This window comes from Phanerochaete carnosa, assembly GCF_000300595.1.
Source record: "Phanerochaete carnosa HHB-10118-sp unplaced genomic scaffold PHACAscaffold_6, whole genome shotgun sequence".
Taxonomy (NCBI): Eukaryota; Fungi; Basidiomycota; class Agaricomycetes; order Polyporales; family Phanerochaetaceae; genus Phanerochaete; species Phanerochaete carnosa.
This window is the reverse complement of record NW_006767633.1, coordinates 997,538-1,022,568: the sequence shown is the minus strand read 5'-3', so window position 1 is coordinate 1,022,568 and position 25,031 is coordinate 997,538. Positions and strand designations below refer to the sequence as shown.

Genomic DNA, 25,031 nt, shown 5'->3' with positions numbered 1-25,031 from the left:
CCCACGAGGCCAGCCTATTCTCACGGGCGGCTCCATCTTTTTTATTTTTTATTTTACTTTGGAGTGAGCGCATCATCTTTTGAATGCTTTCTTCCGTCGCCTGGGTGGGCTCATCCGCGGGCTGTTGTGCGATTCTAAACTGCAGCATCCAGACGCACAGCAGCCGGATGACGTTGCGACTGTCTATCTGAGGCGACTGGGAAGGCGAAAGGCGATGGCCGCCACGAGACTTGCGAAGTTTGAACTCGCATGGCAGACACTCCCGCGCCAGCAGCTGTAAACCACTTCAGGCTCTAGCTTGGCACTTTTTGGGAAGGAGAGGCAACCAGCTTCTCCGGTTTGATAGACCGCGTTCAGGACACCACCTGCGGGAGAACGCTGGCAGACATTAATAGTTGCCAGGCCTGGCATCGCCGTTCGGTTCCTCACGCACGCCTGCAACGCGCGCCGTATCAGTTGACCAGCTCGTCGACGGCTAGACCGCACTCGCTCGCCAGCCGACCACTCGGCTCACGACCGAACACCTTGGGCACGACAGGCGTGCCGCAGGCGGAGGCCCTGTGGTCTGCTGCGACAGCGGCTCGCGGAGCGCAGGGGCTGATTTACGCCGTACACGCTGCTGGCCAAGGCCTTGGAAAGCTTTCCAGCGCCCGCGCCCGCACGGTGACTTGTGCTCAGAGATGGGAACGGACCCGGGAGAACTGCAGACTCTGTCACATGGCGAATAGGCAACTTTCCGACGCGCCTGGGTCTCGTCTGCAATCCCGTCGTACGACTGGCGGCGACAGAGTCCGCCAGACTCGCAGGCGGAGGGCGCGGGAACGGCGGCTCGGGGGAAGAGCCTGAACTTGTTCAATATCCCGCGTTTCCTTAAACGGACGGGACCCGCAGGCGATGGTAGCACGTGGCTACCGCTGATGCGCCCGGACTGATTTGGGCAGTGTGGAACAGCTCTGGAGCTCGCTCCCCACCAGGCCCCACGATGACCAGGCCGTGCCCCTCAGCATCACAGGCTATATAACACGCCTCCTACAGCATGCTAAGCAAACGATCCTCTTTGCACAACAATACCCCTCTTGCTGTATATACCATCCGACGAATATGCCGCTTTTCGGACACAAGAACAAGGCAAGCCTCGTTATCGTCCATAGTTCCGGCCTCAGCTGACCAGTAATTTTAGAATCGCAACCCCAGCCCTCTCGGAGGCACAGCCGGCAGCGACCCCGTTAATGACCAACACGCAGGCGGCACCGCCGCCACCGGGGGCAATTGGGAACAGAACAACGCGGGCTCAGGCATGAACCGCGAGAACGATCCGGGGTTCGACAACCGCCATACTCACGGCGCGCAGCGTGACGCTACGGGGTACGACACCACTCAGGGTGCAGGCGTTGGTGCGCACGATAGCCATAGGCAAGGCAACTACGCAGGTGGTCCCGGAGGTGGTACCATGGACGCTGGCACTGGTGCTGGTACTGGTGCTGGCACAGGCGTTGGTGCCGGTACTCGTGCCGGTGCTGGTGCTGGTGCTGATGCTGGTGCTGCTGGAGCCGGTACCGGTGCAGGCGGTACGCACACTCACGTACGTGTTAAACTCTCTCGGATCACCTTCGCTTCCGTTCTAATGTGGTATCATGTGGACCCAGCATCGTCATCAAGGCGCAGGCACGGGTGCAGCCGGCGCCACAGTGGGCAGCGCGGCCCTCCGGGAGCAGGCGATGGTGCGCGAGCGTGAGGCGCAGAATTATCAAGCCCAGAGTCAGGAGCTCGCCGAAGCGGAGCGCCTCGAGCAGCAGGCCCGCGAGCATCGCGAACGTGCGGTGGCGCAAGGTCCGTCGACGCCGCAGCCATGTACGGCAGTTTTTTCACCGCTGACGCCCTGCAAATTAACAGGAGCCCATCCCGTAAACAAGCATCTTGGTGGCAATATCGGTCAGAGCGCTGATCAGTCCCGTGGTGGCAACTATTGAGAATGCCAGTTCGAGTAATGTTTCAGACGAGTTCATAGCGCCTCGGGAGGGAATTTGGCTGCATTAATATCGCGTAGCAGCGAATGAAGATGTGGAATGTTTGAACCATAAACCTGCTCCGCCAGCACTTCGTGCGGTCTATCACCATGCGAATAGTAGCTCTCAGTGTGAGAAAGTAGCGTAACCGCGACATACATGCTGACGTGGCCCGATGCACAAAACGCCTCCATGGCTGCCGTAACATGAACCTTATTGTCGAGGATGCGCAAGGGAAGCTTCGCTCGCTTACGACGAAAGATCGGACGAAGCATCCATTGGTGTGTCCCTCCGCACCGCAGTGACCCTGAGCGAGCAGGCAAACCTTCCTGCGAGCCGTTCGTCATCCAAAGTCACATTCGGGGGCATTAGCAGATCATTTTTGCATCAGGAACGGTCGGCCATCTACAGAGATCGCGGGATGACGAAGGGGATGACGAGAGCGTTGGGAAGATAGACAGCTGCGCCAACGTGTTAGCAGCAATACTGCACGACGCAAGCAGGGCCGGTGCCGACCGGCGCGTCCCAGGCGAGTGAAGGAAAAGCAGTGACAGAACTTCCACCGGTAACCCCCGACGCCCCTCAGCTAGTCGAACAAAGGCAGTGAAATCGTCGTGCATTAGTCATTTTCTGGAAGAGCGAGCACACATACAGACAACGCAGAGCGAGGTTGCGACAGGCGCGCGAAGCGGTACAGCTATCTGTCGCGCAGCAAGCCCACGCAGATGTTGACCCACCCGTCGGCACCTGCCATACAGGCGCCGAGCCAGGCCATCTCCGTCTCGTGCGGGGCGGCGACGCCCTGGATGAGCGGATACGCCGTGTCCTGGAACGGCGGATCGCTCGGCGTCGGAGGGAAGAGCAAAGGGAGATGCGTGCTCAGAAATTGCCCGAGCGTGTGCGGGTTGCCTGGCGGCCGGTCACAAAGAGAAAGAAACGGATCAGCGAACGGTGCTCTGCTGAGGTGCTAGAGAGGGGCCGAGACGCACCATCCTCGAGCATCGGCGGCACGAGAGCCTGGAGGATCGGACCCTCGGGCAGGTAGATGCGCACGGGCACGCTCCGCACGTTGTAGGCCCCGTCGCGGTCGGGCGCGGAGCCCGTGTTCGGGTCGACGGACGGCGGTCGCGAGTGCAGCGACATCGAGTTGCCCGGCGGAGGCGACTGCGGGCGGGTCGGTGCCGCCGTCGGCGTAACCTTGGACGCGACACGCCAGTATTCGTCAAAGTTGTCTGTCCGCCGGGCGGCTCTCAGGTGCGGACTGCGCTGCGACGCAAGGAACGGCGGACTCACGTTCGCGGATGCCCTCCCAGAGCCCGTCCTGCTCAGCCTTGCGCAGGCCCGTCATGCGCTTCGTGCTCCCCCACCGTATGAAGTCCGCCTCCTTCATCTGGCCCATGAACGCCTGCTTGCACGCCTCCGCGCTCGGCGAGAGCAGCAGCCTGTCCGTCGGTGGCGACGCGAGGTGCAGGACGAGGCGGAGCGGCATGGACTGCTGCGACGACGACGGCGCGGCGCGCACGGACTGCGTGATCATGTGGTTGTCGTAGATGAGACCTATCGGCCAGTGCCTTTGTGCGGGGGCACGCCTCAGCAACGACCGCAGCCCGAACGGGGGAGGGCAGGGGCAAGCACACACCACTTGAGCAGGTTCCCGTCCTCGCTCTCGAACCACCAGTCCTCCTCCTTGACTACCCGCGCGGCCGCCTCGTCGAAGACGACGTCCATCAGGAACCGCTTCAGCTCGGGCACGAGCAGCGGCAGGTAGCTCACGCGCGGCGCCTGGATGTAGTAGCACTCCAGTCCACGGTCGCTGTTCGCTGGGAGCTCCTTTGAGTCGACACGTATCTCGAGCGGCACTGTGCCTTCCCAGGTCAGCCTCCGGAAGAGTGTGGTGGAAGCAGACGTCGAGAACGCGGAAGAAGGGACTGGTCTTGCGAGGGTCGTCATTCGGTCGTCAGTCGTCGGTTTGGGGAAGCCAGTAGATATCAAGATGGCACTGCGTAAACTGCAAGCTGATCTGCAGGAGGTCCTTAACGGGAAGGTGTTGGCCCAGGAGCCTCAAGTCAAGGAGTACGCGGAAAGAAGCAAGTGGAGCGCGGCGAGCGCGAGGCCAATTGCTCCCGCGCCTGAGGCGTTCCACCCGACATGCTCAGCGATAATTCCGCGAACCTAGCTCTGCCTTTTAAAAATATTTGCCCACTGCACGCAGTGGAAAATCACATGAGCCCATCATGATTGCAACATGCTAAATGTACAGTGAATGACTAATTTATGCAAGATAGTAATACAGCCGCCAGAGCCACCGAGCACGCCCTTTTAGTCTTAAGTCTCGTTCTTGGTCTTCTATCTGGTCATGAACATCGTCTTTGTGCTCGTCTCTGAAGAGGTCGACGTTTGCGGTATCAATGAGACCGAACCATCGCACGCGACGGGGGACTGGTGCAGGTGTCGAAGTGGACGGGGAAGGTGGTGCATCGGAGGCGTCGGCCTCCCTGCCTTTGAGGACGGGTGTGCGGTTAATGAAGAGCCATGCAAGGTACATGACAAGCATGACGGGTAACTCGACGTAGAATGACACGAAATCGACACCGGAGAAAGTGGGTATCACCGACGACCAGCCTTGAACTGAGCAGTGGTCGGTTCCGGTTAGCGATGGCTGAATAGGACGAGACGCAGGGGGGCTTACTGATAATTAGGGCGAAAGTCGTGATGACAACGAACGGAGGGCCCCAAGGCCATGTCCAAGCAGCGCGGAACTTGAGCTCGCTGAGCGGCCTGCCTTGGCGGACCCATGCGGTGCGGAATCTCCAACTGGCCAGACCGATAGACACCCAGGCAATTTGGTTGGACACACCCACGATGTTCTGTAGCCAACTCCAGAGCTGGCCGCTACCAATGAAGCTACTTCCGAAGCAGAGTATGCTCACACTGCTAGTAGCAAGAAGGGCAGGAATGGGAATACCAGCTTTGGTAGTCCAAGAGAATATCCTGGGTGCCTGCGGCTGCGGCGACGTAACGGCTAAGCCGTACAAAACGCGAGTGCCTGCGAAGAGCGCATGGTTTCCGGCGGAAAGAACAGAAGTGAGAATGACCGTGTTCATGAAGGAGGCGGAGGCATCTGTCAGCGTATGTTAGCCTCTGGTTGCAGGGAAGGCCTTTCGAGTACATACTGGATCCAATCTCCTTGAAGACAATTGTGAAAGGTGAGGTAGTTGTGGTCTTGTTGGACAGACCAGGGTAGTCCCACGGCACTGTCAGTGGATGTCAGCACAATTAAATCCAGCTGAGTCCCAGACTGCCTACCATTCAGACCAATAAGCAGAATGCTAAGAAGATAGAACAAGATAATTCTCCAGAAGACAAACTTGACTACCCGCGGCATGTTGCGCGAGGGATTCTTCGTTTCGCCGGCAGTGATGCCCAAGCTCTCTGTTCCGCCGACTGTATAGATTTGTAAGTCAGTATTCATAACGCAAATGGTGACGCAGCTTACATGCGAAGCTAGCCGTCACGAACACCTTCGCAAAGCCACCAAAGCCGCCAACAAAGGGTGCACCAGGAATACGCCAGTTCTCTCCGCCAATATAATGGTGTTCTGAGTTAACACCGACATTTACGAGAATGCCGACGATGATGAAGATGACGATCGTTACGATTTTGAGGAAGGAGAGCCAATACTCTATACGATAGCTGTGAGTGATTATGAACTAGAGAAACAGCGGCATATTGCATACCGAGTTCACCGTAGGCACTAACGTGTGCGGCGTTCACGCAGACGAGGAATACCCAGAAGAGCAGACTGATAACCCAAGGGTTCCAGTCAGTCCAGAACTGGAGCACGAGCTGTGCCGCAGTGAGGTCTGAAGCAACAGATACCGCGTCATTGAACCAGTAGTTCCAAGAGAGTGCAAAGCCATACGACGGAGAAAAGAACCGCGTGGTGTATGCGTTGAACGAACCTACAGCACTAGGTCAGCGATGCGTCATGTTTGCGAAGATTGATTGACGCACCAGCCACAGGGTACTGCGTCGCCATCTCTCCCAGTAATAGCAGCGTGACGTAGACAATGGATCCGACGATGGCATAGCAGATGAGCATGCTAGCTGGTCCGCCTTCCGCGAGCGACTTGCCCGTTCCTAAGAAGAGTCCAGTGCCTATGGTGCCGGCGATGGCAATCATAGAGACCTGGCGCGCTGAGAGGCCTCGGTGCAGAGCATGATGCTTGTCTATAGGCGGAGCAGGGAGGGCACCAACAGGCAGGTCGTCGGTCAACTCTGGAATTGTTGTATCCTGCTCGGGATCCTGGACTTTCGGCGAGCCCTTTGGCGAGGATGGCCCCGAGGACGACATGGTCGATGACCAGCAGCTGGTGATCGTTGTCTTAGGATGGCTGCAAAAGCGCGCAGCGTCATGCTCTTGTACGAACGAGGAAGTTTTTCAGTGACAATTTTGCGCGATAGTTGCGCAACGGGGCCCCCGGCGTGACGTATTCAGCGGGCTGTGACATGCCGGTCCCGCCCGTCACGCGTCGGGGCTTTAGCTTCCACGGCGCTCGTTCATCGACATCGTTGTACTCGATCATATGGACACAGTGCTATCCACTGAGGGACTGCTGCGTCCTGCGACAATTCTTGAACATCTTAACAGCGCTTTTTATCGGCTATCTCTGCCATGACTATAGGCAGAGGCTGGCGCATTTCAGTGCGGCCCGCCCAAATAGCAACGCCGCCGCAGCCCCTATAAGGCCACTTCGCTCGAAACTCCATGTTTGAAGTGTTACCTGTTATTTTCTCCTCTTCCTTATCCTCATAACGTTCTATTCGGGTAAGTGCACAAAACTTGTCCTTCCGGCGCTGACTAAAACGGCACCCAGTCTCCACTCATCATTCAGCCAGAATGCACGCTTGCCTGCAAGTTTCAGATATCCAATACCTCATCTTCTCTCTCTGCGAAGGGATCAGCTCTCGTGGGACGCTGGCCGCGCTTGCGCGGACGTGCTCGCAATTCTATGGTCCTGTTATGGACGCTCTGTGGTATTCCATAGACGGATTCAGCCCATTGCTCCATAGCTTGCCTCCACACCTCTTCGCAGTACGGTCCCGTCCATGCATATGGTCAGAATATGTCGAGGAGAGAGAGCTTGTGAGTATCTCGCTCAAGATTTCTCTCCGCACTCACAAACATCACAACACTTGCGCTTGTAGTACTTCGCCAAGGGGCCTTCACCAGAAGATTGGGTAGCCTTCTTCAAGCACGCTCATCGCATCAGAGATCTCACCATTGGACTTACAACGCCTAATTTATGCATGGCCACAACATATTCCAAGACGATATTCCCAGTCATCTTGGAACAGATGCGCTTGCGACTCACGGACCCGTCCCATCCTCCGATCTTCCCCAATCTACTTACCGTGAGATGCCAATGGCGGTCAACCCTTGGGATCGTCTCAGACTATATCCCTCGCCTATTCAACTCCCGACTCCGTACCGTCTGGATCTCTACAGACGCTCAAGGCCCCAGAGAGGTCGAGAAGTACAATGATTTCTTGTCATCCATGAAGGCTGGTTACGACAACGTGGAGATTCTCAGTGTGCTCTCAGGTTTCTCCACGAAGGACGTCTTCGGCAGCGGCTCACCCCAGCTATCGGAATATATCGCCAGTCTGCATGCCCTGCGGGTATTTCGCAGCAATGTCCTCATCGACGAAGCGGCTGTACGACACTTATCATTATCTCGACATCTCACGAACCTCAGTTGTCGTATCCCAGAGCTGCCAGAAAGCTCCCGGCCAGTTAGTACCCTGGATTCTCTGCGGGAGGTCAGCCTGTACGGGCCGAACATGGAAAGCTGCACGTCGTTCCTCAGAGCCATTCGCACACCCTCGTTAGATTCTCTCGAGCTGCAGTTCAATGCCCCGTGCACCACGGCCGCCGTCCACTCCTGCCTCGAAGTCGTCGCTGCCTCCACGTCCCTACGTTACCTTAGACTCTGGGCCGACCGCGTGGCTTACACGTTTTACCAACCGAGACCCTGCACCATCACCTCGCGCACTTTGAGTCTACTCTACGACCTAAGCGAGCTGACGGAGCTGCACGTCGAAGAACATATACAACTTGACTTGTGCGACGACGACGCGCTGGAGATGGCGGAGGCTTGGCCGAGCATGCAGAAGCTGGTGTTTATGGCATGTTCGGGCACTGACGAACACCAAGGCCACCCACGGCTGACCACTCGAGCTCTGCTCCACGTCGCGAAGCATTGGCCGGATCTCTATCAGCTCGGGCTGTCTTTCGATGCTTCGGACAGTAACCGGGAGCGCCTTGCTAGCCTGAAGACCGATGAATTCGGAAGGTGTCTCAGAACTCTCGAGGTGCACCCACCACTCTCTTACGTGGACGATGCCAGAGGTGTAGCTCTGTTCCTCTGTAATCTGTTTCCGAACCTGCAGGCGGTCCGATTCAGCGACACGGACCTTGCCGTGAGTCATGGCTGGCTGCATGTTGCCGGAGTATGTCACACCCTAGATCGACCGGCCTAGTAATTCCAGCCTAGTGACAATGTTGTATACACCCGTAACGATAACCTACCATGTAATAATACGTACAATATGTTCGACATAATATTCGACGAAACCAGGGAAACAGTCCGGATCGGAGCGACAAAGAGAGGGCAACATTTCAATATTCAAAGTCATCAAGCCTACTAGTACTTTTTTCCAGATGTACGCCAGTCAAACAAGCAGCCTCGGTAAGGCTTTGCGCGTCTGAGCACCACGATAGAGATATGGAGGAAGAGGCCGAGGACTCCCGGCCGATGTCGGCGCCCACCAAGCCTGGCACTGAATCAGACCCTGATCTCTAGCGAATCACATGAATGTCCACACAGATACTATGATGGTCCCCTGGTTTATAAAGGCTCCTTGCTTTATAAAATCGATCTTGCTGCTGCAATATGATAAACTTGTATTCATACTATAATATGACACCCATATTATGGCGGGTGTGCGACAAGGGACGATATGATGTTTTTGTGGATGCTCGGAAGCGGTCCAAAACTGGCGCTAGATCCAACCAGATCTCGCTCACCAAATATTCTGGCGACTGCATTCATAGACTTTTGTACTTACACCAGACATGACCGGTCAACATATTTGGTTTAAAAGGTGCTATGTACATGTACAGGGAAGGAACATTAGTGGAGCGTTACAATGAACGAGCAAGGCGTGATGAAATTGTCGCTCCGCCTGACCTCAGACAACTGAGGTTGACTTTGGAGAGACGGCTCGGCTTCTCGGCAGAGGCACGGCTCGACGGGATCTGGTGTGACACTTGTGTGACGAAATTTATGAAAAGTGGTGCAGGACCTACTTTGTGCACCGGAAAGGATCCGCTGTTCTTGCAAGACTTCAATAAAATATAAAAATACTACTATATAGCTAAGGTGTGTGCACATCGACTTATGCAAAACCGCCCGCGAAGCATGAATGTGGTAAGCTACAGGATGCAGATTTTCCCAATTTTTATAAAGCAGGGTACCATCATAGTAGCCGCAGCGGCGAAGGTGATAGACTTTTTGTCATAGGTTTCGTCCGAGATGTGGCTCGCCAGTGCAATGTGACCTGCTCCTGAAGCCGCCACCCTTAGCATGCGCTGCTCCTCTGTAATCTGTTTGCGGACCTGCAGGACGTCCGGTTCTGCGACACGAACCATGCTATAGCTCACGGATAGCCGCATGCCGCTGGAGTATGCGGTTACCCTGGACCGCACGGCCAGCCAGTAGTGATCTCAAGGAAGTGACCATGCAATTAGCATGAGGGCCCAGTATATTCAATATTACGAATAATTTGCCATAGGACAATACATGAAAGATATCCAGTACAACATTCAGCGAAAATCGAGAAATTCGTCCGTCAAGGAACAGCATAGAACCTACAGCAATTTCAGCACTATCTGTTAAGCTTTTTCAGCAAGCGCCTCGGTGCAGCCGTCAGCCAGTTAGCGCCGGGGAGGGAAAGTGTTGCTGATGTAGTCCGGCACGACGCTTGGGGCCAAGGTCTCTGCATCACGGCACGATGAGCACTGCACTTTCCAGACCACGTTCAGCCTAACTTACTCATTGGGGTATACGAGGCAGAGGTCCGCAGCATCTGCACGCCGCCGTTGGCGGTGGCAGTCGTCGTAGAGAGCGACGACAGCGACGACGTGCTCTGCAGGCCCGACATGTTCGAGACCGGGGCTGTGTACGAGGTGGCGGTCGACGGGGTGGACACCCGCGCAGGCACAGGCGCGGGCGCCAGAGCGACGGGCTGCTGTGGGCGGGCAACGGGGGCGGTGCCTGGGTTCGCAGCCAGTGTCAGCACAGGACCAACGATCCTCAGAGTCCTTGCAAAACACACCTTGCTCGTATGGGTAGAGCTCGAGTACAAAGTCGCCGCGGCGCGTGAACACGGGGTTCGCGAGGCTGAACTTCTGCGCGCCGAAGGACGAGTAGGCCCAGGCGCCCTCGAGGATCTCCTTCAGCTTCGGGAGCAGGTCCTCGAGCGCCGTGAGGTTGTCGGGCAGGCGGTTCCGGTGGAGCGCCTCGACGTTGAAGGGGAAGAACGCCGACGCGCGGTCGTCGCCCTCGACCTCGGCGGGCTGGATTTGCGACGTCATCGAGACGTGCAGGCCCTCCTGCTGCGACGCGATGATGATCGACGCGGACCACGACGAGACGGTGCGCTTGCTGTTGGAGAACTAGTCAGCTCGTCGTGTGGGCCCGCACTGCAAGTGATACCGTACCTCCAACGCTGGCTATACGCCTGACCGGAGATCTCGACGGTGGACTTGCCGTGAAGTTGGACCTCAAGCTGACGGCCGGGGCGATAGTCGGTCGGGATCCAGAGTCGGTTCTCAGTGTGGCCTAGATCGCGCCGTCAGCCGTAGGCAGTGGCCAGTAGGAACCAGACTTACAGCTGAGCGTGTACTCGCCGACGCCCTCGATACGGGTCGTAGCTTCGTTCTCGTGGGCCCAGTCGTCCCGGTGCTCCCAGGCATACTCGAGGTGCCGTGGCGAGCTCTCGAGCTCCTTCCACTGGCAGCGCACGCCGCGCTTGCCGAGGAGCTCGCTCTGCTCCCACGTCGTGAGGTCGCAGTTCCACACGCCGTTGACGACGCCGGCGAACTTGGGCAGGATGGTCGTGCGCGCGTTGAAGTCTTCGAGGACGTGCAGGAGTCGGTGCTCGAGGAAGCTCTCCTTCGAGAACCACACGGTGCCGACCGTGTCCTTCCCGCTGCCCGCCGGCAGCCAGCCGAGCGACCACTTGCCGAGGAAGGGCGGGACCGGGCGCTTGGTGCACACGCCGTACAGGACGACGACGGGCGTGTCGGTGACGTGTGTGCCCAGAGCGAAGTGCTCGACGGTGATCTCGTCCTTCGTTAGGACCTTGAACGCGATGTCGTTGAAGGCGAGGGGGTCGGAGTGGTCGTCGACGAAGGTGGGGATCGTCTTGAGGATGCCGCAGCCCTGGCGGCCGACCTCAAGGAGATATTCGCCCATGAGCGACTTCACTGCTGTCAGGCGCTTCTCGCCTTCACGGCCGTTCCCGAGGTTGTAGGTGATAGACAAGTCAGGGACGTACTTCGCGGCTGTAAAATGCACACGTAAATTGCTGCGACTTCCCAGGATGGTGCGAGACAAAACTCACTTGCGAAATCTACGATCAGGTGCTTGACGACAACGCGCTGGTTACCCTTGATCTGCGACGCCACGGTGGTGTTCAGCTGTTGCGCGATAGCCTCCTCCACATCGAGCGTCTCGACCAGCTGCAACTCGACCTCGAAGGCCAGGGCGACCTTGTCAAACTGGTAGGCCTTCACGAAGCCCGTGGTGGTGGCAACTGTGTTCCAGAAGCTGGACTTCCAGAACAGGTCAGAGTGCTCGGCAACGGGGGTCTGTTCGTGTTGGACGCTGCGAAGGCAATGTCAGCGCGAAAAGCGACTTGGTGGTTGTTGGCTTAGACGCTTACATCTGGGAACCGGACTCTCCGTGCTGGATGTCCACGTAGACGACGGCCTTGCCGTTGGACAGCATGCGGACCTGGAGTGGGTTGAAGTCCGCCTTGAACGAGTCCTTGCTCCATGTGGAGAGCAGGTGGCTGGAACCGAGCACTTCCTTGCGCGAGAGCAGGATGCGGTTGATGGAGTCTTCGGTCAAAGCTAGGACCTGATCAGACCCATGGAGCCCGATGTCGCGGACACGCTCGATCCAAATCAGTGCTTGGCCGTGACGACGAAAAGAGTGGTATTCGCCGACGTGCTCGACACGCTTCCAGTACCCGCTGTCCTCGCCCGTAGGGTGTTCATGGTCGATCTGAAGCCGGTAGATGACGTGGTAGGAGTAGGCGAGCAGGATATCGAGGTAGTCGACGGTCAAGAACTTGACAAGTAGATTGTAGTACTGCAGGACGTTCGCGTCGGTGGGAACAGTCGAGAACGCGCTGGCATAGCGGGCAGCTGGAGTGATTTTTCGGTCAGCTTTGGCGGTGCGGGCGTTCGGTCGAGACATACTGGAAAAGTCCAGCTGCAGCACTCCAACGCTGCTGTCATACTCTGCAACGTTGACGACAAAGGCGATGGTCCAGTCGTGCTGGACGGTAGCAGGATTGGTCCTGAGCAGCCCTTGTCAGATATTGTACAAAGAAAGTATCCGGGGCTACCTGCTTGTCGAAGTCGGTGGACGCGAATATGGCGACATCCTGCACCTTGAGGGAGAGAATGACCTCGTGCGAGCACAGCGGCTTGATCTCAGGCGCTCCGAAGCGTATGTAGGAGTAGCAGTCGATTGCGGAATGCGTCAGCCAGTTGGTGCTGAGCTCGGCGATGGACGCCAAGAGGTGGTCGTTCTGGTCGCGGGCGAGCTTCTTCGCTGTCGCCCATTGGGTCTCCAGGTAGCTGTTGATGACCTTGGCCGTGATGCCGAACACGGTGACGTCCTTGCAATACTCGTCCGGGTTGACGTGGTTGCGAAGGAGCGCGTAGTCGGTGTACCCCACCTTCTCGTGCACAGCAAAGTCAGGGAGGTCGAAAAGGACGTGGTTGCCGGACGTGCGCAGGAAGGTAAGGTAAGCGCGGAGGTAGAGGGTCAACGCCTCCGCGAGGTCCAAACCCCAGTTCTCGGCGACGTCCAGCTTGACCAATTTCGCATCTGCATGACGTCAGTCAACATACTACTCTGCTCTCTCTCTGATTGCCTCACCTTCGAATCTGAGACTGATCATCCTGATCAGGTGCGTAGCGTTGTCATTTCCGATCTTGGTATCATGCCCGGTCACGTTGGTGCGGTCGAATGGCACACGGAAGTGGGCCTTGAGCTCAGGAAGCTGCTTGACGCTCCTACGGTGACGTTAAGTTTCAATGATTTGATTTTCTGGTCGGCAGTCCGACTTACTGGTTTGCGTTTGTGTCGTTGACTTGTTTGGTATCGTAGTTGACACGCAATTGCCCTGATTTCAAAGAGAGGGTAAGGACAACCTCATGGTTGCAGACGAAATTCAATTCGGGCTGGTCGAAAATGGCGTGGAACGGGAGATGGACGAGTTGCTCCTTGGTGAGGTGCTCTTCGGAGAGTTTTTCTGGGAGGTAGTGGTACTCGTAGAGAGCCCTGGTGTACACGCTCTTGGTGTGCGCATTCGGACTATGATCTGTGTCCCCGTCGACCTCATCGTTGGCGCAGTCGAACGCGTTTTTCCAGAGTACTGCGAGCTGGGAGTTGAGATAGGCAGCGGAGAGGGGAGCGCTGTTGCCTTGGAAGCACATTCTGGCGGGGCCCCAAACGGCGCGGGGAGGGATGTAAAGCGGATGCAGATCAAGCCAAGGAACGAGCGGTTTTGTAGTGTCGGCGGGGGTTGCGTGACGCCAATAGTCTCGCATACGAAGAATGGTATACGAACCGACGTGATCATAAGGGCCGAGCCGCGGCCTCCATGTCACCTGAATCAAAGCCGTGAGCCAATTTACCGCATGAATTTCACCACTTTCGGATATCGGATGATCCTCAGGTGCGATAATATATCACGTCGGTGAGAATCCAGTTGACTGCGAAAGGCTGATAGCGAGGATACGATGACAGTAGCTGAGGCGCTGGAATGGTAGACCTCGTACCTTGCAACATTCCGTGTGCTGGAAGTCTGCTGTACACAGAATTGGAAGCTTCATGGCCCGGTGGTATCAGATTTCCGTGTTCAGGGCTCACTTCGAGAAGATGCCCACGATGACGGCGTGAGAACACCTGGGAGATGAAAACCTATTGTGCTCTTATGGCCTAAGTACGAACCTTAACCACTTGATGAGACAGGCCCAAGACTCACAGACCAGTCACAGACCCTACTGATTCCTCGGTAGAAGGTCGCGACGTCGAATAAGAGTACACTGGGTCGTCAACATAGCATGTTTTACGCCCACGGTAAAAAATATTATTTCCAAAAGTAGTTGATCATCGAATTGCTGCGCCGTGATTTCGCGCGTTATCCCGTACCGAGGCCTGCCAAGTTCATATCATTCAAGTGCGACATTCCCTGGCAGTCAGGATACTCACCGCAAATACGACGAATTATGTCCTTTACCATGTAAATATTGTATCCCGAGGAGATGAACTTTCACGCGCGCCACTCGTCGGATCGAAGTCCTTGAGAGCATGCGGTTGCCGCAGCAGAAGAGGCGGACCGACTCGGACCCGGAGCGCAGTGCTTTTTGCGGGCATGGCGGCTTTGTGGCGTTCGCTAATCGGGGTGTCAGGGGTTTCCTGATGCCATCTGATGCCGTTGACGCGACTCTGTCTTCTGGCACCGCACCCCTTAGCGTTCCGTCTCGCATCCGCTAGCTGGGCCTGCATGGATTCCACAGCCATATAGTATACTCTGCCTCTCGTACACCGATTTTTGCTTGGCTGAACGAATGTCCCGTCGTCCGTCACTGCACAATCCGTACCCTCAGGCGGCTCTCCCAGACATCTACTCGGATTCCCGCTTGCACGGCCCTCAAGGTCCTGTTCGCCATGTACGCGTTCCCGCTGCTGCCAGCCCAGGAGGAGGCGCGATATCTAAGAGCGAGGATGGAACAAGATGTGTAGTGGCTGGGCGAGAGTGTAAGACGACGTGCGTTCTCGCGCTTTGAGCCTGTGTCCTGACCTGCACGATAGCCCTGCGCATACTGCGCATATGCGAGCCAAATGCTCCTGTCAATCCCGAACAAAAGTATGCCATCGGTATGGAAGGATATAGGATCGATTCCTCCAGGAACCTCTGGACCGGTAGCGGGCTGAAGATTGATAGTGTCAGTACAGATGTAGTGTGGGCACATGGAGGTAGGTCCTGTCTTCGGGTTTCACCGCTTGCAAGTGTTGATACAGTGAGTTAGCATTCAATAATAAAATCATAACAAGTGCACGCAACGGCGAAATAATAATGTGGGATCTTCAAAAGTCTGGTCCTTCAAAATATGGTGAGCGTCAGTGAAACGATTCGTGAGTTTCCCGCTCCATAGTTTCTGGTCGTATCATCCCACTAGACACCACATTTGCGACGCCACAGTGCACTCCTGCCGCGAGAATAATTTGTTCAATACTAACTCTGATACTACTCTTATCCAGAACGTCGCGCTCGGCAACACGTTCGTTCGATCCATTCACTCGCCTATTCACCTATTCTTCAATATTATTGCATAACTGGCTCCGCAGATGGTGATCTCCGGGTGTGGGTGCGCCATTTTATGGATATATGAGAGTGTATGTGCTAAATTACACTAGGATCTTCGCGACTTGACAGACTCCATAATGAAGGTTCATCACCCTGCCTCTGTCCGTTCCGTGGTATTTTCTCCGGTACATTGGCAGCCGCGCCACGCAATTACTGGCTTGGACAATGGGAATATCTACCGGTATGTCCGACCATTTAGCGGGAGCTCCAAACGGCCGATACGAGTTCCATTCGTATAGGTGGGACCTAAACATGGGCCAACGTGGACAGCTTGACCGGATCCCACTCGCTCATAACGGGCCGATCCTAGCTCTGGATTGGATGTTGCCCTCAACATACTCCACCAACTCCGGCCACCGCGCGACAGGCTCGTCCGGAGCTTCCCAGGGCGGCAACTGGTATGCCGGTGTCGGCTCAGGGCTCTTCGACGATCTCGGCTCCAACCCGGCTCCGGACGGCGACCCGCAAGGGAACGGGTGGCTCGCGAGCGGAGGCCTGGACCGCACGGTCAAGGTGTGGGACATCACCGTTCCCAGCGGCGCCACGCACATCCCGCGGAAGCCTGTCTACACCATGCACACGTCCTTCCCCGTCAGACGCGTCGCGTGGCGGCCGGGCTGCGAGTGCGAGCTCGCCGTGACGTCCTACCTCGAGGGCTCCGCGAACAACCAGCCCAACCCCGCGCTCGACCTCAGCGACAGCGGCCCGACGGCGAGCCCGCGCATCGGCAGCGCGGTCCCGCCCGTCCTCGCCGGGACAGAAGACAACAAGGTGCTGTACAGCATGATGGGGGACCCCGTGGAGCTCTGGGACGTCCGCAGAGGGTACATCGCGAAGTGGACCGTGCGAGGGTCCGCCGCCGAGGGCGGCGTCACCGGTGCGTTCTCTGACGGCATTTACGCGAGAGCTCCATTTGACCCGTCGCGTGCTCTGTAGACATTGTGTTCGCCGACTCTCACACACTCTGGGCGGAGCATTTCTCTGGGGCGTTCTCCCAGCTCGACCTTCGCATGTCTGTCAAGACTCTCGACGCGGTTCCACGCGCTTCGTTGTCGTGGGACGTGTCAGGGTCTCTAGCATTCGTTGCTGACCGGCCTAAAAGATGGGAGGTGCCTTACGATGACATGTGAGTGCCGTTGTATTTGTTCATTTTTATGAATGGTTGCTGAACATGTGGCCCTAGCAACCCTGAGAAGCGGATCCCAAAACGAAAGGCAAAAGCTCTTGGTGACAAACCTTATATGCCTGCTACACAGGTGGTCGGGATGATGGCCGGACACGGGTTGGATAGTGATGTCGTCATGTTCGTACGGTTAGCTCAAGGATATCGACATACTGGCGATGATAGGCCAAGTGTCTGCACGCACAACGCGGAGGTGGGTGAACCTTCGGGCTATTTCAGTTCAGAGGGACAAATGCTAATTCGTGTATAGGTAGCACTAGAAGCAGGGAAGCCTGACGCTGCGCAGACTTGGTTGCTACTGTCCTCGCTACTGACAGACATTGTTCCGGCTCAAGTGCCGACCCCAATTTCTCATGTCATGCCTATTCCCTTCATCAGCCCCAGACTTCCGCACTCTGTGTCCGCGCCTGCGGCGGTCCCAACAATGGGTCAACTTTTGCCCGAACAATCCACGCGATCGTTTTCTGCAGACGGCACGGGCACACTCATGGGCGATGATTCGAGACTGTCCACCCCACCCTCGAGGCATAGTACGAAGTCCAGAACCTACAGCTCTTCGACGCACTCAATAACGAGTGTGGAAAAGGGGTATCTTTCGCCCCTCCGAACCACCCCGGTGTCCTCGACTACGCCTTCACCCCACCGCCCAGCTACTCCGCTCCCTACGACACCCGTTTCTGTCTCAACCTCAGCGATCTCGAGGAGATCGTCTGCCACAGGCGCCACCAGCAACCTGGTACAGCCTCCCATGCGGGCAAGGCTTGGCTCATCGTACCGACGCCCGTCTCTCAGTGCGCAGACCTTCCAGCCTAGCAGCAGTACCGCGGACATCGACCTGCGCAGCAGCCATTCCAGCCTGAAGTACATCGGAGAAGGCGTCCTGGAAGATACAGACTCGGAAGATGGCGGTGACGTTGGAGAGCCCGACGACCAACGCTCCGACGGCGGAAGCGACGTTGAGGCCCAACAGGCGCGCGAGGACGAGGACAGGCCTGGGCTGTCTAGGAGGCCTTCACGCCTCCCGGGCTCGTCCTACTGGCGAGAACGCAGCGCCAGCACGCAGCCGTCGCCGCTGTCCAGAGTCGCCGGCCAGCAGGACTGGACAGAGGACGAGCGTGACGAGGAGGACTCGCCTTCGCCTGCGTCCACCGACAACAGCGACCCGTCCTCGGGCGAGCACGACGGTGCGCCCGCGTACAGGCGGCAGGGGCGGCACGGGAGCAGCGTGAGCCGGTCGCGGCGGAGCAGCATGCGGGGCACGCGGACCAAGGACCGCAGCCGCAGCGCGACGGTCGCGTCCCTGACGGTGTCGACGTCGCCCGCGCTCACGCCCGCGCGCGCGAAGCTCCTCAAGCAGGAGTCGCGCAGCAGCATACGCACGGTGACTGCGACGCCGACGCCGACGTCGGCGCACATGCCGGACAACGCGCACCCGTCCGCCGCGGGCGCCCCGCGCGACGGCATCCGCAGGGTGTCGGGCTCGAGTAAGTACCCGGCCTCGATCGCGTCCGCGGTCCTCCGCCAGGAGACCGGCCGCCCCGCGTCCGCGCTGTCGAGCAACAGGCGGTCGGGCGTGTTCTACGACGAGGACGCGCTCGTTTTGGAGAGGGAGCAGGGAGGGAGCAGGGCGGCGCAGTCGCTTGGCAACTCGCGGATGGACCAGGAGTACAAGGAGTCGATCCAACGGACGGAGGCGCGGCTAAGAGAGGTGGGATGGAACGCACTGAGGGGGATGTTAGAGGTTTTGGCGGACGAGGTACGTTGTTGAACCCGTAATATTCGATATCTCGGATGCTCATGTCTTCCACAGGGTGATGTCCAGATGTGTGTCATGTTGTCACTCGTCGTGCCGAAGGAGTTGAAGATTGGCCCTAAACGAGCGTTACGGTTCATTGAGAGCTATGTTGGTTAGTAATCATCTTTACGCACGAAACGCTATCAGCTGAATACGCAAATAGAGCTACTCACGCGTATGCGTCTGCACAGCATAGCAGCATATATTCGCAAGTATGCAGAGGCAGAGGATTTACGTAACCGAACGGCGGTGAGTATCCGACCTGCACGCTGGAGTTAACTCTCCTTATTCATGAGCGCACAGGTTGAGACAACGATCCACACCGTGTGCAGGAAGTGTAACAAGAACCTGCTGGGAGCACGCCCTATGAGGCCTGATTGGGATGGCACAACAGTAGGCAGCTTTGCATACTGCAAGTCTTGTTGTGTCCCTGTAACCACCTGTTCAATATGGCGAGTGCCTGCGTCATTCTCCTCTGTTCGTCGTGATTGATCCCCTCACCTATTTAGCCGACTTCCCGTCCGAGCCCTGCTCTTCACGTGCCCTGTTTGTATGCACGGCGGACACCAGTCCTGTTACCAACAATACTACCTCAGCCGCCCGCTTGTCCAGATCTCCACTACATCCGTAGCCGGGTCTGACCCCTCCAGCCAGTCCGACTCACCAGCAACGGACGCACCACGGCTTCGCCGCGCAGCGTCTAAGACCGGCGATGGGGAGGGATCGGATGATGGTGCGAGTACTAGGGACGGTGAAGAAGGCAGCCTTGCCATTCGGTTTCCTGACAGTACGGAAGGCAAGCTGGTGCTGTCGGGATACCCCTGCGCGGCAGGGTGTGGACACTACTGTTGGGCGACTAACGACCCTTTTTCGCATGAAAATACGGAAAGCGAGACGTGATCACGTTCACGCATTTTAAACCCGAACTCGGACCGATAAAACAAATTACAACCAAATATTTACATGCAGATATACTGACAGGGCATAGCAGCGGCGTAAAAGCCTCATGACAACCCCAAATTGCTGCGAAGCGCCGCAGAGCGAGGAGGCGACCTCAGCGGGCTCTTTGGCATTGCCTGTTCGGGGACACCGAGCGGACTAAAGGGATGCACCATATTCGCATGGAAGTGCGCCTGGGTCGCACTACTGGTGTACAGCGAGATCGGGGAGAGCACTCCGGGGGACGAGGTCATCGCAGTATCGGGAGAGATGATGTGCTCGTCTCCCGCAGGACTGTAGGGGCTCTCGAGCTGACTCTTAACAGAGACGTGTGAATTTCTCTCTCTGCGCGGCGTGTGTGGGTCTTCGACGTCGTGCACGTCGGTGACAGTCGTGATGGGCGGGACCTTGACGCCCTTGTCTGAGACTGGGTCAGAGTCCGGGCTGCTGACTTGCTTGAACATCTCGCTCCTGTCGTCTTCGGCGACTGTCTCATCGATCTTCTCTACTATGGGGAACTCTGGGATGTCAGCCATGAATGAAGCATCTGAATGGCCGGCCTCGGAATCATGGTCCTCGGGGTCCATTGTGAAACGCTTCGTGATGACGCTATGTCGAGGGAGCACTCGGCGAGTAAAGAGGAATAAGGAGACGTTGATCAATCCTATCGTAATGGATGAGCAACAGTTTCCAGGAGGCTTAAATATGTACCCGCTCACCTGACAGAAGATAGATGCTGTCACTGAAGGCAGGTAGTGAGTATAAAGAAGGGTGCTTTGGGAGATATAAACTTACGTGAATATTGTAGCGCCAAAGGAGATGTTAGCACCAGACCACTCAGCGAATCTGCAGATGGCAATGGGTAAGATAATGCACGTATAGGCGATCTGTCATTAAGGCTCAGCAACACCATATTCAAGCATCTCCGGGATATGGCTTACGGGGTACCTAAACATGGCATATCCCCTTAGTCTCGAGGCCACAGGTGGAGGACAAACAGACAAAACTTACAAGAGCATCTGCTTCGCTACTGTGACAGTCTGGTCGTCGGCACTCAAGCCGCGAGCAGAGTCTGTGCTGTGACGAGTGCGGAACCGCCACCGCCACCCAGCGACAAGTATGTTTCCTCGGATTTTCAGGAAGATGAGGGTGTAGAGCACGAAACTGAGGAACGCCGAAATGAACATCTGAAAGTACCCGTCAGTCATAGCACTGCGCAATCTTTTTTTGGTAACCTACAAACATGTAATCCAAGCTGAAGGAGCACGGTTAGCAAATTTACGACCTATGCTGCGAAAAGATACATACGCGATTCGAGCGCCGGGATATTGATTTGCGATCCAGCACCAGTAGCCCGAAATCCCGTCTAGAGCAACGCAAGTCAACGATAATCCATGATCTCCATAGCGAAGATCGTACAGAATGGTCCGTTTCGCTTGACATCCAGTGATGCAGGGCCTAAGAAAACAAATAGCGCGATGGTAGACCAGCTGAAGACCAAAGTTGACACCAAGACGCAGCGGCGCAAGTTCCAATGCATGAACAACACCCCAAACGTGTGCATAGCAATAACCTGAATTGGCGCAAGTCTAAGCTCGAAACACGGAAAAGGCTAGGTTTGGTCAACTTACAAGAGCCCTAAGAGCATTATCGCCACATGAGCGTTCTGCGAACGGATTGATCGACATCGGAACTCACCAGATCGCAGTGCCCACATCAGCAAGCTGCTTAATAGCTCCCTGTGCCTGGCAAAACGGCATGTAACTTACGCCCTTCTCGGAGACCCACTTCGCATTCATTAGGGAGCCTATAGCTGTGTGCCCGCCGCAGTAAGTTCCTGCCCCCAAGCGCGAACGTTTTGACATTACCTTGCAGAAAGTCACATAAGAGCAGCGAAACGAGGTACGCCGCTGCATGGCTACGCACGAACATGTGCGGATTCACAGACTTGCGAGTGTTCCATGCCGAAATCTGTAGTATTCCTCAGCGTGTGCGCTTTGGAAATGGCTCGTCTTAGACGCACCGCGATAGCGCTCAGCAGCCCTACAACGGCAACGGTGGAGAAACTTGATATCACCACAAGAAGCTATTACGACAGTAAAGCGTCAATAAATACAACGGACAACCACGCTCGCAAATGTGCGTACCACAAGCCCATTGGCCTCGTTACCCGGCACCGGCATAAACACAAGGAAGTCATCTCCATTCGGCAGGCGGACGGTAGAATTGCTCGTCATAGCTCCTCGTCTTATAGGTCGTCACAAACGATCCGTCCCAGTCTTAGTCGTGAGCAGTTCGTAGAAATGAGCCAAACGGTCGACCAGCGAAAGATAACAAGGGCGAGGGGCCAGCCTCGGGGCGTAAAAGAGAAAGAAAAAAGAGGGGGCGGAACGAAGATGACAGTTCGAGACAACCCAGGCCAGAATTATGACCACTATCCTGGGCATCAGCGCACGCGCAGCATGGCGGTGATGGTGGCCAGCGCGAGTCGAAATACGACGCAGGCGCCTTGTATCAGGGCCACAGCCTCTGCGGTTGGCTATCGTTTCACCTGCTCTCGGGCGTGATCGTCCCTTTATTTTACTGCACACCGATTGTTGCTGCAAAATGATGGATCGTATAAAAGAGTGGCCAAAGAAATATAGATGCGACGTGGGAAATCATCTCGTAAAAGGGCATAGGGCGTGTGTGAAATAGCATGCTACTCGGTAGTATGTGAATGAAGATAATGGTGGAACAGTGATATTGCGTGTATGCGGGAGCCTGGAGGTCCCTAGGGGATGCAAATTAGTATTCCAGATCTGCTCAAAACTCGTTAGACATCTTGTTGAGCTCGAGCCAGCGACTGGAGCGATGCGGGGGTGCATCCAGGTCAACAATGACGACGCTGTCACTCGCGCCAAAGGGCGAGCTCCGTCCGAGCATCTCTTCTGTCTCTTCTGTCTCTTCTAGGTAGCTCAACTCCATCTTGCGCATGCGAAGTAGTGACCGATTCAGGATCGTCGTCGTCATGCCCCAGATGAAGCTGTGATGCAGCTAATATTAAGCGCTGCAGGTGATAGGTGGGCGGAATCGGACTCACAAAACGACGACCATCGTCTCCGAAGGCTGCGCAACGATAGAGAGTGTCAAGTTGAGAACTCTGAAGCATGTCACTGCCTGCCGAGCAAATTCGTTTCAGACTTCTTCTATAAGGTTATATATGCGCGCACGTACCAAGAAATAGGTAATGCCGTCCCTGTGGAGGGATCTCGTGATGGGCAGTGCAGCCTGCGAAGGCCTGTCGAGAGCGTTGAGGACAGTCGAAACCAGTACGAGAACCTCGAAGAACATCTACGAGACGATTGAGTTACAACTTTGTCGCGACAAAATAAAATAAAAATCTAGGCGTACCGGCGCTGCCCACACACCGCTGAAGAATGGCGTCTTCGTAGTCGTGATGCACATCCCTGCGACGGAATTCCACTGCAATCCCGCTGAGACTTGTGAGACTTGCTGAACATATATGGCGCAATGAAGGGACTTACGCCAGAACTTGACTAGCGAGATAACCATCAGCGCTGATTGCGCTGAAAAGCAGACTATAAATCCTGCAACCATCAGCTCCATGACAGCCTGCAAACCTGAAAATAAGCATTGCAGTATTGCACGCGAAGGGGAAATGCCATACCCGTCGGCGGTCCCACAGAATGACAACTCTCATCAAGACCAGGATGTTGCCAACCGCAACGGACGCGAGACTAAGCATGGAACAGGCGAAGAGAAGGCGTCTGCAGCCTTCATCCGTAAATGCTTCTCCCACAAATCCACACATTTCTGGCGTGAGGCTGATATTCAGCGGATGAATTATCGTGAGCGTATGAGAGAGACGCACCATATGACACCAAAAGCAAGCACACCGGCACCAGATACCGATTGAACAAGAAAGCGTACTTTGGAAAAGAGCTCGGTGCGCGCCACACGAGCCTGACTTCATCGCAGAACGTCAGGACGTGATCGTACAGCAGGACTGTCAAGCCGACGGCTGCACACAAAAAATGAGATCCTTGGCAACGTCGAAGAGTGACAGCTTACCGGTCATGTATCTCGTGGCATTGACATCTCGGAGTGCCTGCACTATCTCCTGCATATTGGCCGCAAACGAGCTCGGCAAAGGCGCTGTTGACCTCGACATCTAGACTACTAACACAACAGGGGGGCGCAAGAGTCCAACCGGTGAAGCGAAGGGAACGCGGAGAAAGTAATAAAAAAAAGGGGGCGGGTGTCAGCGAATCGTGACAATCGACACCAGGTCAAAGGATGAGAACACAGTAGCCTTCTTCGACGACAGCCGGCACGAACGTTGCTGATAAGTAGACGGGATGAGTGTCAGACACGAAGCACTAAGTGCCGGCGCCGTCGCGACGTATCAAAGGCCGACGCTACACCAAAGACACACAGCCACCCCTCAGGATGATATATCCCTACACTGCAGCTACCAAGCTCCGGTTACAAATCCACGTCGCGCGCGATGGTTCACCTTTGTCCTCGGCCTCAACAGCACCCCAGACGCGGGGCACCTCCACCCGGGCGGACATACGCTGGCCCGTGTATATATGCCGGTAATATCGGCTGGCCAACCAGAGGTACACAGGGCCCCGGGAGATTGCGTGTACCAGGTTTCCAGGGGATTGCCCGCAGATCAACGTCCAGATAGCTGAGGTCCAAAATCCGTTCGATTGTTGTCTCACAACAGCCGGATTTTGACCTGACAGCAATCTCGCTCCGGGTCTCAGGCCTCAGGTGGGATCAAGCGCCCACCGCCCACCGCAGATTCGCACAGTGGGACGCGACGTGCAGAAGGCTTCTGCGCCAGATATCAAAGATATATGTAGCGGTCCCAAGTGTATATATGATGTGGAACAAATAATGCTGCTGAGAGGTCTCGCCGTCTGTCTGCTCAGCGCCACACAGTGGACAGGGGCGCAGGTCTGCAGGAAAGCATCGTCGGGATCATGAGTATCGTCCTGCTGATCTTCATAATGTCATCATGATTCGTATCGTCATCAGATGTGCTGTGATGACCAGAAAAACTATGACTATGCCTGACTTCATCTGCGGCTATAACCGTCTCCCGCCATCTGTCATGGCGATCACAAGCCGGTAATGTCAGTGATACAAGATCTGTCCTACGAGCGGGGAAAATAACGCACTGCCTGGATCAACATCTTTGTCGTCCGATGCAGGTACGACGGATGCTGCTGCTCCGGCATGCTCGGCAGGGCGGCCGACACATATTGCATCACAGTACGGGCCGCCCTGGTGCAGTATAGGCCCTCACTTGTACTAGGAGACAGTTCGGAAGGCGGTAGATGCGAGGTGGCAGGGGCAA

General features: G+C 56.2%; 7 protein-coding genes across 7 annotated transcripts; 3 read left to right on the top strand and 4 right to left on the bottom strand.

Moving 5' to 3' along the window:
* Positions 1 to 1,101: 1,101 nt before the first annotated feature.
* Positions 1,102 to 2,070, top strand: PHACADRAFT_185125 (uncharacterized protein; the record flags this gene model as incomplete). Its single annotated transcript, XM_007396800.1, has 4 exons — positions 1,102 to 1,137; positions 1,181 to 1,582; positions 1,647 to 1,830; positions 1,894 to 2,070. The coding sequence occupies 4 exons, from the start codon at positions 1,102 to 1,104 to the stop codon at positions 1,968 to 1,970; spliced, it is 699 nt and encodes a 232-aa protein (XP_007396862.1). The 3' UTR covers positions 1,971 to 2,070.
* Positions 2,071 to 2,390: 320 nt separating this feature from the next.
* Positions 2,391 to 3,978, bottom strand: PHACADRAFT_257805 (uncharacterized protein). Its single transcript, XM_007396799.1, has 4 exons — positions 3,646 to 3,978; positions 3,300 to 3,577; positions 2,996 to 3,238; positions 2,391 to 2,915 (listed from the first exon to the last, which is right to left on the bottom strand). The coding sequence occupies exons 1-4, from the start codon at positions 3,954 to 3,956 to the stop codon at positions 2,704 to 2,706; spliced, it is 1,044 nt and encodes a 347-aa protein (XP_007396861.1). The 5' UTR covers positions 3,957 to 3,978; the 3' UTR covers positions 2,391 to 2,703.
* A 300-nt stretch (positions 3,979 to 4,278) lies between these two features.
* PHACADRAFT_97068 (uncharacterized protein) lies at positions 4,279 to 6,189 on the bottom strand (the record flags this gene model as incomplete). Its single annotated transcript, XM_007396798.1, has 7 exons — positions 4,279 to 4,634; positions 4,696 to 5,127; positions 5,180 to 5,260; positions 5,313 to 5,450; positions 5,503 to 5,688; positions 5,744 to 5,968; positions 6,021 to 6,189. 7 exons carry the CDS (start codon positions 6,187 to 6,189, stop codon positions 4,279 to 4,281), a joined length of 1,587 nt encoding a protein of 528 aa, XP_007396860.1.
* Positions 6,190 to 6,866: 677 nt separating this feature from the next.
* On the top strand, positions 6,867 to 9,738 carry PHACADRAFT_209976 (uncharacterized protein; the record flags this gene model as incomplete). Its single annotated transcript, XM_007396797.1, has 3 exons — positions 6,867 to 7,152; positions 7,215 to 8,489; positions 9,655 to 9,738. Exons 1-3 carry the CDS (start codon positions 6,907 to 6,909, stop codon positions 9,736 to 9,738), a joined length of 1,605 nt encoding a protein of 534 aa, XP_007396859.1. The 5' UTR covers positions 6,867 to 6,906.
* A 62-nt stretch (positions 9,739 to 9,800) lies between these two features.
* PHACADRAFT_257799 (uncharacterized protein) lies at positions 9,801 to 13,832 on the bottom strand. Its single transcript, XM_007396796.1, has 10 exons — positions 13,439 to 13,832; positions 13,247 to 13,383; positions 12,559 to 13,195; positions 12,018 to 12,504; positions 11,697 to 11,959; positions 10,963 to 11,637; positions 10,792 to 10,912; positions 10,407 to 10,735; positions 10,124 to 10,345; positions 9,801 to 10,067 (listed from the first exon to the last, which is right to left on the bottom strand). Exons 4-10 carry the CDS (start codon positions 12,080 to 12,082, stop codon positions 10,006 to 10,008), a joined length of 1,737 nt encoding a protein of 578 aa, XP_007396858.1. The 5' UTR covers positions 12,083 to 12,504; positions 12,559 to 13,195; positions 13,247 to 13,383; positions 13,439 to 13,832; the 3' UTR covers positions 9,801 to 10,005.
* An 837-nt stretch (positions 13,833 to 14,669) lies between these two features.
* Positions 14,670 to 22,037, top strand: PHACADRAFT_257792 (uncharacterized protein). The gene is made up of 25 exons (XM_007396795.1): positions 14,670 to 15,133; positions 15,188 to 15,352; positions 15,406 to 15,489; positions 15,638 to 15,744; positions 15,794 to 15,924; positions 15,983 to 16,620; positions 16,680 to 16,869; positions 16,927 to 17,119; positions 17,177 to 18,682; positions 18,737 to 18,833; positions 18,885 to 18,970; positions 19,025 to 19,173; positions 19,231 to 20,324; positions 20,380 to 20,402; positions 20,456 to 20,547; positions 20,587 to 20,590; positions 20,669 to 20,847; positions 20,900 to 20,915; positions 20,969 to 21,026; positions 21,080 to 21,233; positions 21,292 to 21,298; positions 21,359 to 21,473; positions 21,529 to 21,631; positions 21,684 to 21,746; positions 21,808 to 22,037. Exons 6-13 carry the CDS (start codon positions 15,996 to 15,998, stop codon positions 19,619 to 19,621), a joined length of 3,237 nt encoding a protein of 1,078 aa, XP_007396857.1. The 5' UTR covers positions 14,670 to 15,133; positions 15,188 to 15,352; positions 15,406 to 15,489; positions 15,638 to 15,744; positions 15,794 to 15,924; positions 15,983 to 15,995; the 3' UTR covers positions 19,622 to 20,324; positions 20,380 to 20,402; positions 20,456 to 20,547; positions 20,587 to 20,590; positions 20,669 to 20,847; positions 20,900 to 20,915; positions 20,969 to 21,026; positions 21,080 to 21,233; positions 21,292 to 21,298; positions 21,359 to 21,473; positions 21,529 to 21,631; positions 21,684 to 21,746; positions 21,808 to 22,037.
* Positions 22,038 to 22,465: 428 nt separating this feature from the next.
* PHACADRAFT_196585 (uncharacterized protein) lies at positions 22,466 to 23,789 on the bottom strand (the record flags this gene model as incomplete). Its single annotated transcript, XM_007396794.1, has 8 exons — positions 22,466 to 22,685; positions 22,743 to 22,819; positions 22,877 to 22,993; positions 23,054 to 23,136; positions 23,188 to 23,275; positions 23,331 to 23,476; positions 23,535 to 23,684; positions 23,735 to 23,789. The coding sequence occupies 8 exons, from the start codon at positions 23,787 to 23,789 to the stop codon at positions 22,466 to 22,468; spliced, it is 936 nt and encodes a 311-aa protein (XP_007396856.1).
* Positions 23,790 to 25,031: the final 1,242 nt, after the last annotated feature.

Excerpts from the sequence above, each read along its gene's own strand:
- PHACADRAFT_257805 (XM_007396799.1), bottom strand. The coding sequence starts at position 3,956 with ATGACGACCCTCGCAAGACCAGTCCCTTCTTCCGCGTTCTCGACGTCT. Across the intron at positions 3,578-3,645 it reads GACGGGAACCTGCTCAAGTG|GCACTGGCCGATAGGTCTCA; the intron begins GTGTGTGCTTGC and ends CCCCGCACAAAG. Across the intron at positions 3,239-3,299 it reads CTGGGAGGGCATCCGCGAAC|ACAACTTTGACGAATACTGG; the intron begins GTGAGTCCGCCG and ends CCCGGCGGACAG.
- PHACADRAFT_257799 (XM_007396796.1), bottom strand. The coding sequence starts at position 12,082 with ATGCTGTCCAACGGCAAGGCCGTCGTCTACGTGGACATCCAGCACGGA. Across the intron at positions 10,736-10,791 it reads GCGTATAGCCAGCGTTGGAG|CAAGCGCACCGTCTCGTCGT; the intron begins GTACGGTATCAC and ends GTTCTCCAACAG. Across the intron at positions 10,068-10,123 it reads TGCCTCGTATACCCCAATGA|AGACCTTGGCCCCAAGCGTC; the intron begins GTAAGTTAGGCT and ends GCCGTGATGCAG.
- PHACADRAFT_257792 (XM_007396795.1), top strand. The coding sequence starts at position 15,996 with ATGGGCCAACGTGGACAGCTTGACCGGATCCCACTCGCTCATAACGGG. Across the intron at positions 16,621-16,679 it reads CGCCGAGGGCGGCGTCACCG|ACATTGTGTTCGCCGACTCT; the intron begins GTGCGTTCTCTG and ends CGTGCTCTGTAG. Across the intron at positions 19,174-19,230 it reads GTAACCACCTGTTCAATATG|CCGACTTCCCGTCCGAGCCC; the intron begins GCGAGTGCCTGC and ends TCACCTATTTAG.